Source organism: Seriola aureovittata, chromosome 10 (assembly GCF_021018895.1).
Source record: "Seriola aureovittata isolate HTS-2021-v1 ecotype China chromosome 10, ASM2101889v1, whole genome shotgun sequence".
Taxonomy (NCBI): domain Eukaryota; kingdom Metazoa; phylum Chordata; class Actinopteri; order Carangiformes; family Carangidae; genus Seriola; species Seriola aureovittata.
In genome coordinates this window covers 18,681,290-18,699,621 of record NC_079373.1, presented here as the reverse complement: position 1 = coordinate 18,699,621, position 18,332 = coordinate 18,681,290, and the positions used below count along the sequence as shown (strand labels likewise).

General features: G+C 42.6%; 1 protein-coding gene across 1 annotated transcript in view; it reads left to right on the top strand.

Annotated features, from left to right (window-relative positions):
- Positions 1 to 18,332, top strand: part of abtb2b (ankyrin repeat and BTB (POZ) domain containing 2b) — a 44,121-nt gene that overhangs the window by 12,813 nt on the left and 12,976 nt on the right. The window contains exon 2 of the mRNA XM_056386257.1: positions 15,106 to 15,255. Within this exon, the coding sequence (XP_056242232.1) occupies positions 15,106 to 15,255 (150 nt within the window). The remainder of the gene's footprint in view (positions 1 to 15,105; positions 15,256 to 18,332) is intronic.

Here is an 18,332-nt window from a genome sequence, read left to right as displayed (position 1 = left end):
TTTCAAAACGGTTTAAACAATTGAAACATTATGGAGTTTTACAAGGTGTGGCACCCTGTACTGTTAAGTTAACAACTTTTCCAGCAGAGGAGAGGAGAGTAGTATTATTAAAGCCTTTTAAAAAGGTTTAACATGGCGATTAAGACCCTAGGGGATGAAAGCAGGTCTAATGTATCTACCTTGCTCAGTGCTGAAAAAATACAGACAGGGAGCAGAGCAAAGTGGAAAAGGAAAGGCAGGAGTGAGGGACAATGACAAGCACAGAGAGAGAAAGAAAAATCACAGAGCAAGAAATGAACCTGCCTAGTGGTTCTTGGCTCTAGTGCACTTCTGCTCTGAAGGCCATAATTACCCTCTGACCAACTCGTGTTGGTAGCTAGAGAGTGGTGAGGTCAGCAGTTAGCTGGCTAGCACAATGAGGTCAAGTACTATTCATGCCCTGGCTTGTTCATTTCTGCATGCAACTCTCCATCTAACGCTCTCTGGCTGTCCATTCAGGCTATCTTTGTCACGTATGAGTGCGTGCATGTCTGCAAGCTGGTTTATGTGTCACCACAGTCTGAAAATCGAATCAGAGAAAGACTCGCCTCCCCTCCATCTTCTGTCTTCCAAACTTTCTCTTTCTTTCTCTTGCCTCTCCTTTCTTTCTCTCGGCTCAGCGGTCGTCTCTTGTGCGTCCTGCCAGGTCTCCTCTGGCCAAGGGTCAGCCAGAGACTTCCCGCGCAGGGCTGCTGTTATAGTCAGGCTCATGGGAACCTGGAGCTCAGAGACAACGGCTGGGGAAGGCATCATTATTACACACACACACACACAACAGGAGGCTCGATTTTTAATATGCGCAATAATCTCTGGGTATCATATTGTGGGACGATGGCTGATGGGCTCACTCAGGCTTTCGACAGGGGACGAAAGAGGTCTTCTTTTTTTCCATTTCCTTCTTGAAACGCCATTACTGTCTTCATGCAGAATTGTTTCTTAACACAAGGTCTCCTCAGCTCCTTCTCAACTTCATTACGGTGTGTGTGTGTGTGTTATGTTTCTCCCAAGTGGCACAAGGTAAAACATAGCTAATTATCACCCTGCAGTTTTTGCAATCGCTTTTGAGACTTCACAGGCTGAAATTGGAGAATGGGAGTTGTCCCAGGGTAGGGAAACTGTGTGTGTGTGTGTGTGTGTGTGTGTGTGTGTGTGTGTGTGTGTGTGTGCGCGTACGTGCATGCCTACCCAAAGCTTAAAGCTTTGGGTTGTCCAAACCCCAACTCTGAACACATGGCTAACAGTTGAATGAAATATCCCACGAGCCTCTCCTGTCTGTCTAGCCATTTGTGGTCATGGGGTTTCCCAAGCGGGCAAAGCAGGGGCTGTTTATCTTGGAATGGGGCAGGAAGTACAATAACTAAAAGTTTGGGCAAGAATACGAAAAGGAGAAGGATTGGGCAGAAAATAGAGATTTTGTCAAGTGAAAATGTGTCAGACACTGCACAAATGATGGGGGGTGGGGTCGGGGGGGTGGCAGGACCTGCACATATGCTCAGCTATCACCATCCCACCCAGACAGACCCTACAGTGGGAAAAGGAGAATGAAAACAGATTTGTCACTCAGTCTGCTGTTTGCACAGGAGCTGTGTGAGTGTGTGCAAGAATAGTCTTCTCCCCCAATCTGTTGCACACAAACATTCCTCTAAAGCAATCACACACCCACACACATACACACCCTGCTCCTTTTCAGGGTCTGTGCTGGGCAGTTAGGTCCCTCTGGGAAGGGTAGAGGGGTTTGTGTGTTTTAGTGTGTGTGGTCAGGATGTGGCTAGCACCTCTCACTAGTCATGATTTACCAACAATACCCACGGTGGTTAGAGCCTGACACTCAGCACATACTACAAGTCTGAGTTGGTCGACCGTACAACAATCTGGAAACTTTTTTCCATATTCCCGTTCCCTGAATTTGTTCACATTGTAACACAGTCTCACTTGAGAAGTGTGTGTGTCGTTCATGGCGATTTATCGGTTGTTTCCTGCCAAGCTAGGTTTTATTAATTTCTGTAAAAAGGGTGTAATGGGTAATATACAATGTGGCCTGTCTAAAAATTTATATGTGTGTGTGCCAGGGTGTGAGTTTCTGTGAATTTTTGTGTTAGGAAGCGCTTAAAGTCTGTCAGCTATTATTTAGCCATTGTGGCTTTGGGAAGCATTGTGGGAACGTCAGTTGAAGTGAATTGACCGGGTCTTCTCTAATACTCGGGAAGAAATGCATTAACACACACACGCACATGCACACACACACACGCACACGCTCATGAGAACTGCTCAGCTTCCTAAGCAGTTAAAAGGCAAATGGCCTTTGGCTTTGACATTGCTTGTACTTCTTAAAGTGCACTGTTTGTTAAAGTGCTCTGGTTTTATAGTTAGAAGAAATATGACGGGATGGAAGGAAGCAGAGATGGAGAAAGGCAACAGTCTCTCTTGAGGTGATATCTTTTCTTGTCTGTGATCCTTGTCTTTCTTTTTCCATCTGCTGCTTAGAGGAGAGGGCTTCAGTGGGTGGTCCACAGAGACCCGTGGAGCAGTTGCCTCTTATGACCCGCAAAACACACACACACACACACATACACACACACACACACACACACACACACATGCGCGCACACACGCTCATAGAAATACACACACAAAAAAACCCCAAAAAACTATGGATTAAACCTGTCTGAAGTTGTTGAGATGACCTTATAAATTGGTTTCAATGACACACACTGAGTCAAGCTTGCCTGTAGCACCTGTAAAGGTAACAGCTGGGAACACACACTGAAACAAACGCCCCACTCATTGTGCATATGCACACATACGCTCACCTCCCACAACTTTTATTTGTGTTGCTGCCATGCCAGGGCTGAGGAATGTGTGAGCAGGTGCCCCCTGCAGAGAGGAAACAGCAAACACTCATCACACTGAGTATGTCACTTGTTTAGGATCAGATTTGCAACACTGCTCACACACAGATGACAGTAGTGATGACGCAGGGTGGTACCTGTAATTTCAGCAATTTCAGAGCAATTCACATAGCTGTGACCTGTCCCAGGCTGAAGGAAAGAAATTCTAAAAGTTATAAAGGATTTACAGAAGCTCACAATCTCAAATCTGTCCATCAAGCCAGAACAATTCCTGTTTTTTTTTTTTATATTCTGCCAAAATAAACAGAAATGATAAGAAAAACACACTCATGATCTGACATACATTCACACATTGCCACTTCTTTTCTTTTTGTATCCTCTGTTGTTTCAAGTGTTGGTTCTTACTTTTTGTTTACTCATTGTGGTTTGTTTATTCATTCTTTTTATCGCCAGTTTGTTTCCTCTCCAGCAAGTGTGTAATGAAGTTTAGAGACGGTCATGTGAACACAATCATCTTTTCCATAGGAAAAGGAAAGAGGGGAAAGTGATAATTTTATCAGTCTGAGCGCACAAAGACAATACGGATGGTTCTGTAACCCTCACTCAAACATCCTCCACTGGGAGCATGTGTGTGTTTGTGTGTTATGCTTTGCTGTGGTTAAAACACCCTGTCTTCTTTTAAACCCTCATCAAAGGTTGTATATGTGTGTGAATTGTGAGCGTTTTTTTTTGAGACAAGGAAAAAAGGATAGTAAAAAATGGGGAAATGTTGGAAAAATAAATAATGACATGCATCAAAAAGGATTTTTTTTCTATCTGCTTGTGTTGCAACCCTTTTGTATTCGTGTTGTGCCACATTGGGGAGGTCCTGATCCCCTGGTTCACCACTATTGTACTGTAGGTAAAAGTGTGTGTGTGTGTGTGTGTGTGTGTGTGTGTGTGTGTGTGTGTGTGTGTGTGTGTGTGTGTGTGTGTGTGTGTGTGTGTGTGTGTGTGTGTGTGTGTGCGTGTGTGCGTGTGTGCGTGTGTGTGTGTGTACTTGTGTAATGATGACGTGGACACAATGAGGCTTTGTTAAATTTTTAGTGTGCCCCATAGTGCTGACCACCACACGAGTGTGAGTGTGTGACTTTGTGTGTGTAAGTGTTACTTTGTGGATGTGTAGAGTTGGGGGTCAGGAGGTGACATAACTGCATCAGAGGACGGTCCTTTTTTTGCTGGCTCCTTTTTGAGTTGTGGACACTCCCTCTGTGTTGAGTGTGTGTGTGCGTGTGTGTGTGTGTGTGTGTGTGAGGGGTGTGTATGGGGTGTGTGAGGGTCAGGGGTGAGCTGTAAACCCCCCTGGGTGTCAGATGGGTCATACAGCCAGTTGAATGAGGTGACTGGTCTGGTTAAAGGTAGTTTACTGCTTCCTGCTAAAGAGGTGGACATCTTGACACGCCCTGCAGGTCCCTAACACACCCAGGTCACAAACGCACAGAATATTTAGAGCTTCTGTCATCTGCGAGACTGACACATGGGCACATGATTTGTGCATGTGATGACACCTCAATGCCTGGTGCATACCATTTTTTAATTCTCTGCAGATATGTGTGTGTGTGTGTGTGGTCAAACTGCACTGGACACATTTATCAGAATGTCAACATGTGTGTCTGAGGTTGGGTGGTCCATTGATTTATACACATGTTCAATCAGTGGCATTGATTTCTTTACTAATTCTATGACGTTTTCTGCCCACTTGAACAATCTGATGTTACGACTGCTCTAATCTGCATCCCCTCCCACCGTAGAGCGCTCACCTCTCCTCTGTCTTTCACAGTGAGGACAGTTGTTGTCAACAATGGCATTGACAGCAGTAGAGTCAGACAGCTGTAAATGGACCAGCCCCACTCATTACTGCAGACAAAAGAACTATGGACCTTTTGAACAAAGCTCTGCTCCGTTCACTGCCCGCTGCTGTGACAGGCTGCTCGGTTGTAATGCTCATGAAATATGATGCATACTCATCCTCACTATTTATCTTATTTATCATCCATATAGTGGATGGAATGAGTCTGTGAGTGGTTGGTCTTTCTTAATGCAAGTTTAAATGGAACATGGCAGTAAGTATATTAATCCAACAAGGCTCTTCAAGTAGTGTTGCGTCTATAAAAGAAAATGTAGCCTCCATTGCTTATCGAGCTGATTGTGCAGGTTTCAGTCACTTAAACTAAGATGGAGCACTTTTTAAAATTATTGGTATTGCGAGTAACTTGCAAAAGGATCTGAGTACGTCTTCCACTGCTCTCTGTAGCTGATGCAAACATAGGCCACACCTTATATTACAGACACACAGAGACACACAGAAAACCATACTGTACAACACACTTACTATATTTTTGTTTGATTGAACAACAATAAGTGGCTGCCCAGAAAGTGGTTTTCCTTTTCCTGAGCTTCTTTTCCACTCTGCTTTGAGTCCAAAGATTTAGTTTTAGGCAATGAGAGAGAGAGAGAGAGAGACAGAGACAGAGAGAGAGCGAGCGAGAGAGAGAAGGAGGAAGGAGGAAAGAGGAAAGGAGTGATTGAAAGAGTGAGTGAACCTCCACTCCTAATCATAATCCATCCACCATCCCCCCACCCTTGTTTTTTTCCCCCAATTTGACTCACTGCGCTGTGTGCCATGATTTTGCTCTCTACCCAGCCCAACGCGGAATGTTAATCAGCAGAAAGCTGCTTTAGATTTACAAGGGGGAATTTGGATCCAGTTCTTTGAAACGTCAAACTCCTAAGTCCCTCTATCAAAACCGCTTGTTGGACTGTGAGAACCATGCTGCAGCCGGAAAAAGTTTATTTCTGAACAGTCGGGAAAGGATTTGATGCTGTTAACTTGCATCCTCTAAGCTTTTGAAAGTGAAGTACCTGTGTCTTTCTGTGCATGAAACTCTGGTGGGAACGGGGTAGCATCGCATTCTCAAAGTGTGTTAATTAATGTCAACATGTGAATGCTCAGTTTAGTGTGTAATTGAGGAGGAGGGGGAGGAGAGAAGAGTGACATAGCTATAGCTGGGCTGTTGAAGAGTTAGACGCTCAATCTAATAAGTAATGATGAGTCACGATGTGCTTTTTATGGATGTTATTCCAGCAGGGGTTGAAGTGATAATGAAACAGTGCCACGTGCATCTTTGTGCAACACAGACACAGAAGTGTCTAATACTGAGGTTATTTCAGTCTTAATGTCAATTTTAAAGTTGCCATGGAGGTGAAGGTTTATCAATGACAAAACCAATGAATTACACAGTTTATAAGCTTACAACGCTGAAATTGTTTTTTACATCTGACCACCAGCAAATGGCCAGAGTTCATGTTTATTTGATGGTAAATGGTTTCAAACATCCATCTTTACACACACTTAGAAGAAGTGTTTTTATGCATCTTGTTCACTAAGAGAAGTGAGAGATCCATGCAGCCAACTGGCCAGTGACGCTTTAACTTTGCTGGATTTTCCTCTTCTGAAAAGAATTTCCAACTCAGTCCTTAGTACTGTGATTAACTGACTTTAATGTGTGTGTGTGTGTGTGTGTGTGTGTGTGTGTGTGTGTGTGTGTGTGTGTCTCTGTGTGTCTCTGTGTGTCTCTGTGTGTCTGTCCGTGTGTGTCTGTCCGTGCGTGCGTGCATGTGTGTGTGTGTGTGTGTGTGTTTGCATGCGTTACTGAGAATGGCGACGATCTAGAGTTCAGGTTCAGGCCTTTGCTCAATGAGCGTGTTGTCTGCCATCCAAACTGACTGGCTCTCTGTTTTCGCTCCCTAGACGGTCCAGCTGAGAGAAAATGAGCTGATCATAGAGACAGAGTGGGAGCAATTAGAGCAAACACACACTTGCATTCATATGCACGCACACTTTGTGCTGCTTTGCCCAGCCTGCTGCCCATAGTGTTATTTGTCGGAGAGCTGAATAGAGGGCAGCTTGTTCTTTAAAAGCGAGGTTAACTGTTCCTGTTTAAAATGGGTGAATAAAACAGCCATTGGTCTGTCCCAGCGAATAAGATCCAGTCTTTGCTATGTTCATAGTGTGGTGAAGGAGCTGTTGACACTAATGAGAATTGTTCTCTAAACCGTAGCACATATATTGTCACCATTATATTTTGCTTTCCTGACTTTGTTTATTTGTCAAACACTCATGGGTATGTTTTGGATGCTGACATCATCTCAGTAGTAAAAGTGGATTCAATTATGAGAGGGCGGGTTTGAGGTTAGATGTCTATTTGGATGTGTGTAATATCCGTTGTCCTGTGTCATTAGAGAAAACAAAACCAGCCTCCATATACAGTATTGTATATGGAGCCCCAGTGCTGTTCAATAACCCAGTGAAACCTATAAAACTATGTCATCTAGTAATGGAGCTATACCGTCCCTTTGCTGCACACTATGTGAAGTGGTGTCACATATGGAAACGGGGAATGTTGAATGAGACTAGATAGCCACAGGCACCACAGTTGGGCCCAGAATGTAAAATATAAAACATGATTAGAAAGAGAAGGAGGGAGAGTAAAGGGGAGGAGAGGATGAGGGCGAGAGAGCTGAAGTCATGTTCAGGATTAGGGTTAGCTGTGTAGCGGAGCTAATGGCGATATTTTTCAAGGCTGTAGGAAACCAAAGCCAGCCCTCTCAAATCCTACCACTCCCAATTTGTGTGTGTGTGTGTGTGTGTGTGTGTGTTTGTTTGGGGGTGGTGGTATGTATGTTATTGCCAACCACATTTACAGCTTCACTGTAAATTTTTTGCACCGTTACAATTCAGTGTGGCCTATTTTTCGTGAGTTTGAGCACCTCAGATTTACTCACAACCATTTTATGTGATTCTAGATATTTTATCCATCTTGCTTGATTTTCCATATGAGCAGGAAATAGTTGGTCGCTCATGGTTGTAGTAACAGCTTTATATTTCTTTAGGTTTACAGTGTAATATTTGAATGTTATAAAACTGTCATTTCTCTTTTGAAGATTCAGCTAACCCTGTATGGAGATTCAGATCTAATCTTTGTGGCTTTGCACACTGGGATTCCTGGCAGACTTCTAACAGCAGACAGATCCAAAAATCTTACTTTCAGCCTGTGGGCAGGAAGTAGATTTCCAACTTTCAAATCGTAGTTTTAACCCTCTTTGTGTTTTTATTTCCTAGAAAATATGTTAACAAATCAAACATCCAACACTGGATAACAGCAAGAGTCTGAGAACAACAGGCATATAAGCCACTTGAAGTTCACATCATTCACATTCACCAAATATAGAAACTTTCCTCTCTCTGCATCTAAGCGTGGGTCTTGCAGTGATTAATGATGTGTGTGGGTGTTCTCACTCAGCAACTTGGGGAAGCCCCCTTTTTACACAGCTGATACGGTTACTTCCTCTTTTAGCCCCAGCTGAGCACCACCTCTGACCCGTGACCCGTCGCAGCCGGGGGTCACCAGAGGTGTCAGGGGACATCGACCAGACCCCACTTCACTTGTCTATCATGGTCTGTGATTTATCAGGCACTGACAGGCATGTGTGTGAGAGAGATCAATAACTTTTTAAGCCTTTTAAATCAGAAACAGCTCGATTTGGACACACACATTCAAGTGAATGGTCACTTCAGTCCAAACTAAAAATTTAAGTGTAAGCAGCTTCAGCTTATGAATGCTTCTCTGTCTGCTCCCAACTGCACATAGGTAGTTTGTATTTTTGAAAGACGCGCTCATATGCTAACTTTTCAGATGAATGATTATTTTTAGCCCAAATACGAATAGAGCACTTTAAGCTTGTAAATGCCCCTCTGTCCCACTGAGATTCTATTTAGACAAGGATTGTGAGGAAGGTCCACCAAAGCAAGCAAACACATTGATATTTTTAACCCTGTATGCTGAATCTGCTGTGAGCATAGCAGAACAAAGCTAATACCTTTGGTTCATCAATGTTAAGTTTATTCATGAATTTAACTGTAACCCTTTCAAAATTCTTGCTCAGTGCCTCCATCAAAAGACCTGTGTGTGGCACACAATCTGTAAAACCAGAGAAGAATGTGTGTGTGTGTGTGTGTGTGTGGGTGAGGTTGGATGTGTGAAAAACAGGTGTTTTGGAACCTTTTTAAGGGTGGAAAACAAGAGGGCAGGCCTGTGAGTGAAGGATCACATCTGGCCTATAGATTTCAATGAAATGAAATGAAGTGTGAGCATTTGTGTGTGTCTTTTGTTGTGTGAAAGGCGTACTCTCTGAAAGATGGAGGAGATCAGGAGACTGTGGGAGTGATACACACCCAATAACAGCCCTGTCAAACAGTGTACTATTGTGTGACTGTCCACCCTCCACACAGGGACAAGCATATAGCCTCCTGGCCCAGAATGAGAGCTTGTTTCTGGGTAGGGGAAGTGGCTTTGAAGCGCTCTTTCCCTGGCTTTCTGATCTATCCACACTGTAATGAATGAAGAGGCTGTTAAAGGAGGAAAGGCAGGTGTTCACTCATGTGTGTGTGCCTGTGTGTTTGTACATGTGCATACACACCCTCCTTAGTCCTTGAGTTTTTCTATCAGCCCACTGAGAGCATACAGCAGGAGCAAAGCTGATCATGTCCTTCTGTCTTTCACACACATTCTCTATGGTAGACAAAACAAATGTGCACACAGACCAATTATGGTTCAAGAATGTGCTCTTTTTGGGGCTGAGCTGCTGGGAACATAAGTGAAACTAAAAGCTGTGAAAGAATATCACATCACACAGAAAATTTCAGGGTCTGAATCCCTTTTAGCAGAAAACTGTTTATCACTACATGCTAGCAGTTACATAACCTAAATCGATGTATCACAAAGTCACACAGTGGTCCAGATTTTTCTTTGTGAAATCAGTAACATATTTCTAAACAGATTAAAAATTTGAAATGCAATCCAAAGTTGATTCATGGTGTGCAGTTTTGCTGTGGTCTTTTAGAATTTAGAACAGTTTTTTCTGGCCCGTTACTGAAGGTCAAACCAAAGCCTAGATATTTTCTACCCTAATGCTGCTACCAAGCACGTGTGCTAAAAACACAAACTTGGAGTCAAGTAGAACAAATTTTGACAAGGGAGATAACATGAGATATCACAAGAGCAACAAAGAATGAGAGTTGAGGTATGTAGGGGAAGCCAGTGATGAGTTCACTGCAGCTAGCGTTAACCTTAACTCAAAGTTCTTTTTGGCATTTTATTGGCAGGCTCAAAGTTGTTATGATTTCCTGACAATAGACTGAAATTTGGTTTGACAGCATTGATGTGATGTGACTAATAAGGACACCTAACAAGATTGACAGCTGAAAATTTTTCAGCATAACAAAAAGTCGTTGTTGGATTTTTCTGACCTTGTTTTGGCAGTCTGTCCAACATCATTGTGAGTGATAGCTTGGCTGAGCTAGGAGGAGCTGTAATGGTTTTGAGAGATAGTTTGAATGGGCTGGGGACTGCCACAGGCTTTGTGGTAAGTTTCAGCTGTGATTTGTAGCTGGGATTCCCACATGACATTTGCAGGGTCAACCTCAGAAATGAAGCCATAATAGCCGCAAAAGAATGAATCCCTTGTGCCACTTGTCTTCCCCTGCCTCACCCTCCTCACAGTTTCAGATATTCCTGTCTTTCTCCCCAGCCCCTCCTCTGCATGACTCATTCGTCTTCCACCAAAAGATCTGCAACCCGCAGTCCCACTCCTCCTCTTAGCTTCTACTCTCATCCCCTCCTCCTTCATCTTATCCTCAGCCTCTCCCGGTGCCAGAGAGAAATGATGCATATAGTGCTGGAGCTGCCGGTGCTCATGATATTCGTGGTGATGGTGGGGACAGGCCTTGGTTGGCTTTCAGACCTACATCAGGCCCAAATGACGCAGGCTGGGGTTCAGCGGTGAGGCAAGCCACGGGGTGGGACTGTGGGAACTGCTGAGAGTGTGGTGCTGTGCGAATATTTGCCACAGCTTCGAAAGAATATGGCAGAATCAATTGAAACTATATTAACATTTCGAAAGAATTAGTTTCTGTTGAAGACGCGTCTATTTAAAGCATGCTAAATTTAGGCTGAAAATGATAAAAAAAAAAAACTTCCAGAGATGTCAAATCAGTGCCTGTTTGACATGACTGCTTTTGTAAAGCAGGAAAAAAAATGTTCTCTGTGAGCTGGTAATTTTTTTCTTTCAAAATAGTCTTATTGTCTTATTTGAATAAAAGAAAAAAAAGAGGAGAGCTGTGCTTTAACAGTCGCTGAACTGTTTTAGACCGGTTCATTACACTGGTTTAATTAGTCTATTATTAGGTTTCTATTTTGAACTGTATTTTTTGAAGACTAGAATAACGTCAGTGTGAGGTTCTTGGGGAATCACACTACAGGGAGTCCAAATAGCTATGTTAATTTGTACACTGTCGCTCAGAAACGCTCATGAACACATCCACCGACGCGTTCGTTTTTTCACACACCCTCAACCAAACTAATGAGACAGAATCTCTTAAAATGGTTCTTACACCTCAGAAGGCATGAGTCTCCCTGACATGAGTTGGAATCAAGCCATCTCTGAATGAGCCATTCACATTACATGTCACATACAGTAACACCTAATACTCAGTCATGGAGGCCTCTGTAGTTATGGTGGCCATAAACCATGGTGGTGAGGCGGCTCAGGAGAGTATGCAGAGCATGAGTTAACACAATAAGGTAAGAGGTCTCTCAAGCATGCAGCCATGTGAAAGGATAGTCCAAGGCCTTTAGAGGATAATGGGAGAAAAAGAGATTGACACAAGGTCTTGAAAAATGCTCCAGATGCTTCAACCATATTTATATATGCTCAATGTCATTTTAAGGAATGGTTAACATGGTGAAACCCAAAAGCAAATACCCTCATCATAATTACTAAAACACCTGACACATCAAAGAAGTGCCAGCGTACTTTTCATGCACAGGCAGTGAGTGTATGGGTATGTTTTTGCTTGTGTGAGCGAACAGGGACATGCTGAAGCTTGTGTACAGATTGTTTGTCTGACGTGCATGTTCTTTGTAGCAGTAGCACTCTGCTAGAGGCAGCTGTTTCCATTGTGTTGCAGCTGGGAGTCAGCACATATTATACAAGTCAGATGATGCAGCGAAAGTACGAGAGAGAGAAAGAGAGACAGGGGGAGATAGAGTTACACTTTTGTATGGTTTCCCTTTGGCAGCATAACCCTGCCTGAGTGAACGTATTTTTAATTCTGTCTGTTTTTCATTCATGAAGCACCACTGTACGCTGAAGTGACTTCACTGCTTAGCTCTGTTTGTAGGGAGTTAACATGCCATGTGGCTGTTCCTCAATTTAAAAAATCCACCTCTCTGCTATAATCTTTCCCTCTCCTATTACTGGAGGATGTTTACATCCAGCACTTGCAATTTACTACTATATCTCATAGGTTGGCTTTCCTTTATTGTGCAATACTATCCGTACTTGTGGCCATATGCAGTTGACAGCATATTGCAAATTAAATGGTCACTGTTTTGTGCATGACAAAGCAGTGTGTTTGTGCAGCAGTGTGGTCTATTAGATAGATCCTTTGCTCCTGGTCATTAACTCATCAGTATAAAATGATAACATCCTGCTAGCCAGTTCAGACACTCTCAACTACGTTCATGACACACAGGACTCACTGCAGCGAACTGTATTTTCAGCACACAATATGCAGTAAGACTAGTCTAGTTTATATCCACTGATTGTTTGCAAACACTGCTGAAATTGCAACTGCTGCTGCTTATACAGCATTTCATTAGCTCCACCTCCACCCTTGCAAGATAGACAAGACAAGACAAGACAAGACAAGACAGGACAGGACAAGACAAGATCCAAAACTAAATGCCAAAAAGCAAATTTAGATAGCACATTTCATACACAGAGGGAAAATAAAGTGCTTTGCATAATGCAGTAAAACATTCAGAGGTACACCATATAGAAAATATCAATTAAAAGGATTAAAAACACTTAATAAAAGAAATTTAAACCAGAAAACAAATACAAAGTAGATAAGGATAGAAGTGCCAGGTGGATGATTAATGGAGGTTTAGGGTTCTTATATGTGGAGGTTTGTTTCATCTTTAGATATAGTATATGCTTACTGTAAGCACATTTATTGGATCCCTAGTAGTTAAATAATAGTAATAAAATATTCTGTCCTTTGCTCATATTTTGTAAGTGCAATCCCCTCTCATGTCATGGGGATGTTGAGAAAAAGAGACTTCAGAGATGATGGTATTTTTTCTCTCACAGATTCCAGTGAGAGGACAGCTTTTGCCGGAAGCACATGGGAATGTCATTTTAGGGATGGTAGCCCATCTTTTCCCTTTTGGGAGAGTGAGGAGAGTTTGAGATGAGGAAGCTTTTATTTTCCTCAGGCTTTGTAAGTAAATCACAAACCTGCACTGATGATCTTTCCTCTTTCCATTTCTCTGTTCTATCCCACGTCCACCCCCCCACTCATTTCCTCTGGCTTGGCAGAAAGCTCACCTCAGACTGTGAAGCCAAAGTAAAGGTTAACTTTTGGGCATGTGTGTTCACCCATATCGACTAGCTGTACAGTAGCTAAAACACTCTGGTTCTTCTTACTCTGCTACATATCGCTCCAGACAGAATTACTGAAGAACCAGCAGATATATACTAAAAGGCAAAAAATAGCACTCTGTGTTCTCACCTTCACTTGTCATAACTTGTATCCATTTTAGTTCGAAAACAGCAATCACAGGAGGTACAGCAGTGAAAGAACAGGATGACATCTTCAGTTTATGTAAGAGTGATGTTATCTTCTCGCCTGCAATTAGTCTCAGCTGTCAGGGAGAATAAAAGTGCAAACCCGGTGTTTAACTGTAATATCATAATTTGTCTGATATCTGATATATATTTATATATTTTATTAATGGAGGTAAATTATGCTCCTTAGAGAGATTGGGCATTTTCATTTTATTTCACTATGACTTGTATTCAAAGACAGTGTTTTGGCTGGGCTGGGCTGACTGAATCTCCAGAGGGTCCATTTGAAGAGGAAATACCACACATGTATCAGATTGACCGTAGTTACTCCAAAAGTCATGACAGTGGATCTAAAAACAAATTTGATCAGTGATTTCATCCACACAAGTAAGCCATAAAATCGTGTCATTTTAGTTTCTTACTATCTTACTATGAACTGTTCAAATGGACTTTTTTAACAGTAGCTGGATATGGGTGTCAAATCTGGTTTCAACAAATGGGCTGATTGGCAAATGTTTTCCCTTCTCTTTTTTGTGTAATTCATTTGTGTAATTGTACAGTTATCAAGTACTGCTATGAAGGGATCCTGTCTCATTTCACCTCCTTTTACCCCCCCCTCCTTTATTTCAGTTTTATTTACGGTGTTTTGAAATATTTAAACACTAGGTCTTTCCACCAAGAATCAGAACATAAAACTCATACTTACAAACTTAGTGTCAGTGAAGGGAACTGTTTTCTACAAATTTCATGAAGGTGTAACGAATTGCAATTCCTCATTCTTTCAAACCCAGATTTGTTTGTTTCCTCATCTGTGGGTGTGTTAGTGTAAAGAAAAAGGTCACAGTAGGGGCTGTTAGAGTCCTGGGTTGCTGGTGGTCTTCAGCAGTCTGTTGATTGATGACATCCTAAATATGAACCTCATGCCAAACCTCTGAGTGTTTCCATACACTGCAGTAATATCACCTTTAATTATCATGGATCTACTGTAACCATCCTTACGTTATCAGTTACTTCTAGTTACTAGAATATCTGATTGCAGATATGATGTGGAGGGATCAAGCATGTACAGTATGTGTTGAGCATGTTGTATAATGTCCATGATATTAAAGTGAAATGTCTGCAATGACAATGAATTCTTAACTTGATCTTAGTCTGTCTCTGTATTCCTTTCTGTGAGGCCTCAGCCTGCGTCTGATGCAGCGGGCATGTTGTTTGTATTAGCCTGATCTCGATGTTTATTTTCCTGAAAGTGTTGAGAGCAAGGCTCACGTTCCCTTGTGTGTTTATTTGCCCTCAGTGGTGTAGGTTACATGTTACCAGGATTATAAATTCCCTCTGTAAATACCACCTCAGCAATTGTTTTGGGACTTCTGTCGGAGCAGTGAGAATGGATGTGTTGCTGAAGTTTCTGAGGTTTGTTTGCATGGCTCAATAACTTATCACATGAATCATAAATGCCATTCTCTCTCTGTTTTTGTCTCTGTAGGTGTTTTGTCTCTCCCGGCCCATTTCAGTCCCTACACAGAGAACCAGCAGACGTCTGTGGACAGCAGGGAGGATGCCTATGCCCAGCTGGAGCTGAGGACGCTGGAACAGTCCCTGCTCGCTACCTGTGTGGGCAGTATTTCTGAACTCAGTGAGTACAGTTTAGTGTGTGTGAGCCTGGATATACTTTATCTTAACAGGCTGTTTCACTTTGTATATTTAATCTATTAAATTCATTTCAGCTCTTTTAGAAATCATAAAAAACTCAGTGAGGCTACAAAATGTTCTTACAGACGAGTAAACACTCCCAGACTTGATAAACATATTGTCTTTTTTTAAATACTTGCTCATATTCTGAACACTTTCTAAACACAACTTGTTATTCCCACACTGTTGGCTGGTTCTGGCTCTGCCAGAAAAACGATTTATTTCACACAGCCAAGTGACAAGCACAGATAATATATATATTTTTTTTTTTTTTCGATCGCTTTCTGTCTTATAAGTCCCACCTTGCGCTTTATTGTGAAAACCGTCTTTTCTAAAAAATAAGCAATGGAATAGATTATCTACACATGGGACTCTGGAGAATAATGTGATCATTCCTATGATTGTATATTGTATGTCCCTGGTCTGTTTGCTAAGCAGTGTGCATCTGGTCAACACAAACTACCTGATACTCAGTCAAGTAAGTTAACAGGGGAAAAAATTTTAACCTAGAGTATTGCTACATCTCCATTTCTTATAGACTTTATTTTCTGTGTTTTATCATAGGTATCATAGGTAGGCTTCCCCCTCCCCATTTTCATTTTGCCTGGATAGTTAGTTACATGGTTGCTAAGAAAGAAGGATGGATTCTTTAAGAAACCTTAGTGTGAATTGTATCTTGTCTCTTTACAATAGAGTAACTCAATGTCTTGATGTCCATGTTTGATGTTCACATACACAGTCATACTGTTTGCTATTGTTCACGGGGTTTGTTTTTACTGGAAGCTGAGATTGAATTGACAAATGTGGGAGAGCTTGAGTCAGGTCAGTAGAAAAGTGAGCAAAAGACAGAATAAGAAGGTGGACAGCTAGCAGTTGGAAAGGTAGGAGGTGAAGTTTTGAGAATACAGTAGTAGTGGGTAAAGCCGGGTTTAGATGTATGGGGGTGGGGGGTCAGGGGAAATGATGGAAAGGTATAGAGGTGAGGAGTCAGTTTGCCGGGGCAGGCTGAGAGGAGGAGGGATGGAGATTAGTGTTGGTTAGAGCAGGGATATGTTTCCTCCTCCAAATGAGCTAACACTTCGGCATTTGTTCCTCCAGCACAAGGCCACGTTCATACACCGCCGCCGTTAGTAAGACATTAAGAAAGTGTACACACACTCTGAAACACAGACACACTCTTTCTCGCTTTTGCTCAGTGGTCTCTTTGTGCCACATCTCAGTGGTGGCGTGAAGCTGGGCTGGTCTGGGCAGGGCTGGCATCCTTCAGACTCATTCACTCCTGCAAACACACACACACACACGCACACAGGAGTGTGTTCACTGATATGCATATACACAACAAAAACACAGAGGGCTTGGCACTCTGATCTGAGCCCACGAAACCAGGCAGACACAGGAGCATCTGTACTAGGCTGCTCAGTTATGCTGGATCTCTAGACTGGACTTGGCCAGACACATGAACACACAGCATACATAAACATGATGGATAATTGATGGCAGCATAGTGGACATGTCGGCTTAATGTCCAAAATTGTTGGAAATGTAGTGTAACCAATAGGCTCTGAAAGTTGTCTTCAGACACTCTTGAATGTTTCATTTTCATCTCTGTGGTGGTCATCCACCAGCTGTGGGAAACTGTGTGACCATCCACTTTACTAAGGGAAATATTAACGATCAGGATTTTACCAACCCAAAATAAAAAGAGCTTTGTGCTAAAGCCTGTAAAGCCAATTAGAAATCTGGGGTCACGCAGAGTCCAGATAAAGACTTGTGTAAACAAGTTTGTATTGAATTGGCTGATGGTGTAGCCACCCTCTTCTAAATATCTTACTCTTTGAAACATTTTATTATCTTGCAGCTTTGACCTAAAAGGCACATTTTGTCAGTATGTATTCAAAAAGCATGTCACAGTTTACTGATTTTCCAGGCTTCCACAGGGACTCTAGTATAAGCTGTAATCTAGTATTTCATATCCTTCTGACCCCTGGAGCTCAGTTTAGCCTCAGGGCACAATATGTGCTGGAAAGCCAGGGAGAGGCTCTCCGTCTTGGGCAGGAATTCCTAGGAGACCTCCTGGAGGGACTGCTGGTGGTGGTTAACACAAAGGAGGCCCTTCAGCCTTAAGTGGGGTCTGTTTTGGGAGGGCCAGTCCAATCTAACCCCCCTCGAAGTGCCTCAAACCCCTTAATATAGACACACACATACACACTCACGCTGCTAGAATTCCCAGCCTTGGCCCCTGTGCAGCCTTCTACTCACGGTAATCTGGTTAGAAATTAACCCAGGGGTAATTATGCTAAATGACCGTTACACGATCCCAAGTTCAACCTGGCCTCCCTCCCCTATGCTGCCTCTCTCTGCCCCTCCTCCACACCCCCATCCCTGTGATGACTGACTTTTGTCTCTCCATTCTACTCCTGCTCTGACACCCATGGCCACACATCAGGATGTTATCTAGAAGCTCCATTCCTTTGAGGCTTAAGCTCTCTGTTTTGTGTTCTGTGCGCCTATCCATGTCTGTTTAGGCTAAAAAGTACTGCGCATACCATAATCTGATTTTACTGCACATGGTTGTGTACTTGGTTCACAGTGTGGGTGGAGGAGTCCACAGCAGTGTTTTGGTCAAGACAAATTTCGACTTCTTTACAAGACTTAAGCACATTTCTTAACCTTGCTTTTCTCATGTGACTGAAACCACTTTCCACCTTTCCAGGCAGAGTGCAGTGACTGAACAGCGTCGATACAGAAACAGTTGAACGGTTCATTAGAGACTGTAATCAACTGTTTGTTACCCCATTAACTCCTTCAGTGATTAAAGATAAATCGCTATTTAGACTGGCCGTCTGGCTATGCTTACTGATAATGATACTGCTAATGGCAAATACCACTAGAGACACTGAGGGAGAGGAATGAGTAAAGCAGGGTTGAGTGTAAGTGGTTTAGTAAAAGGGGAAATCCGGTTGGATGGCAGCCCACAGGGTAAATGCTGAGGTCTCATGTTTTAGTTTTAGTTTTTTTAAT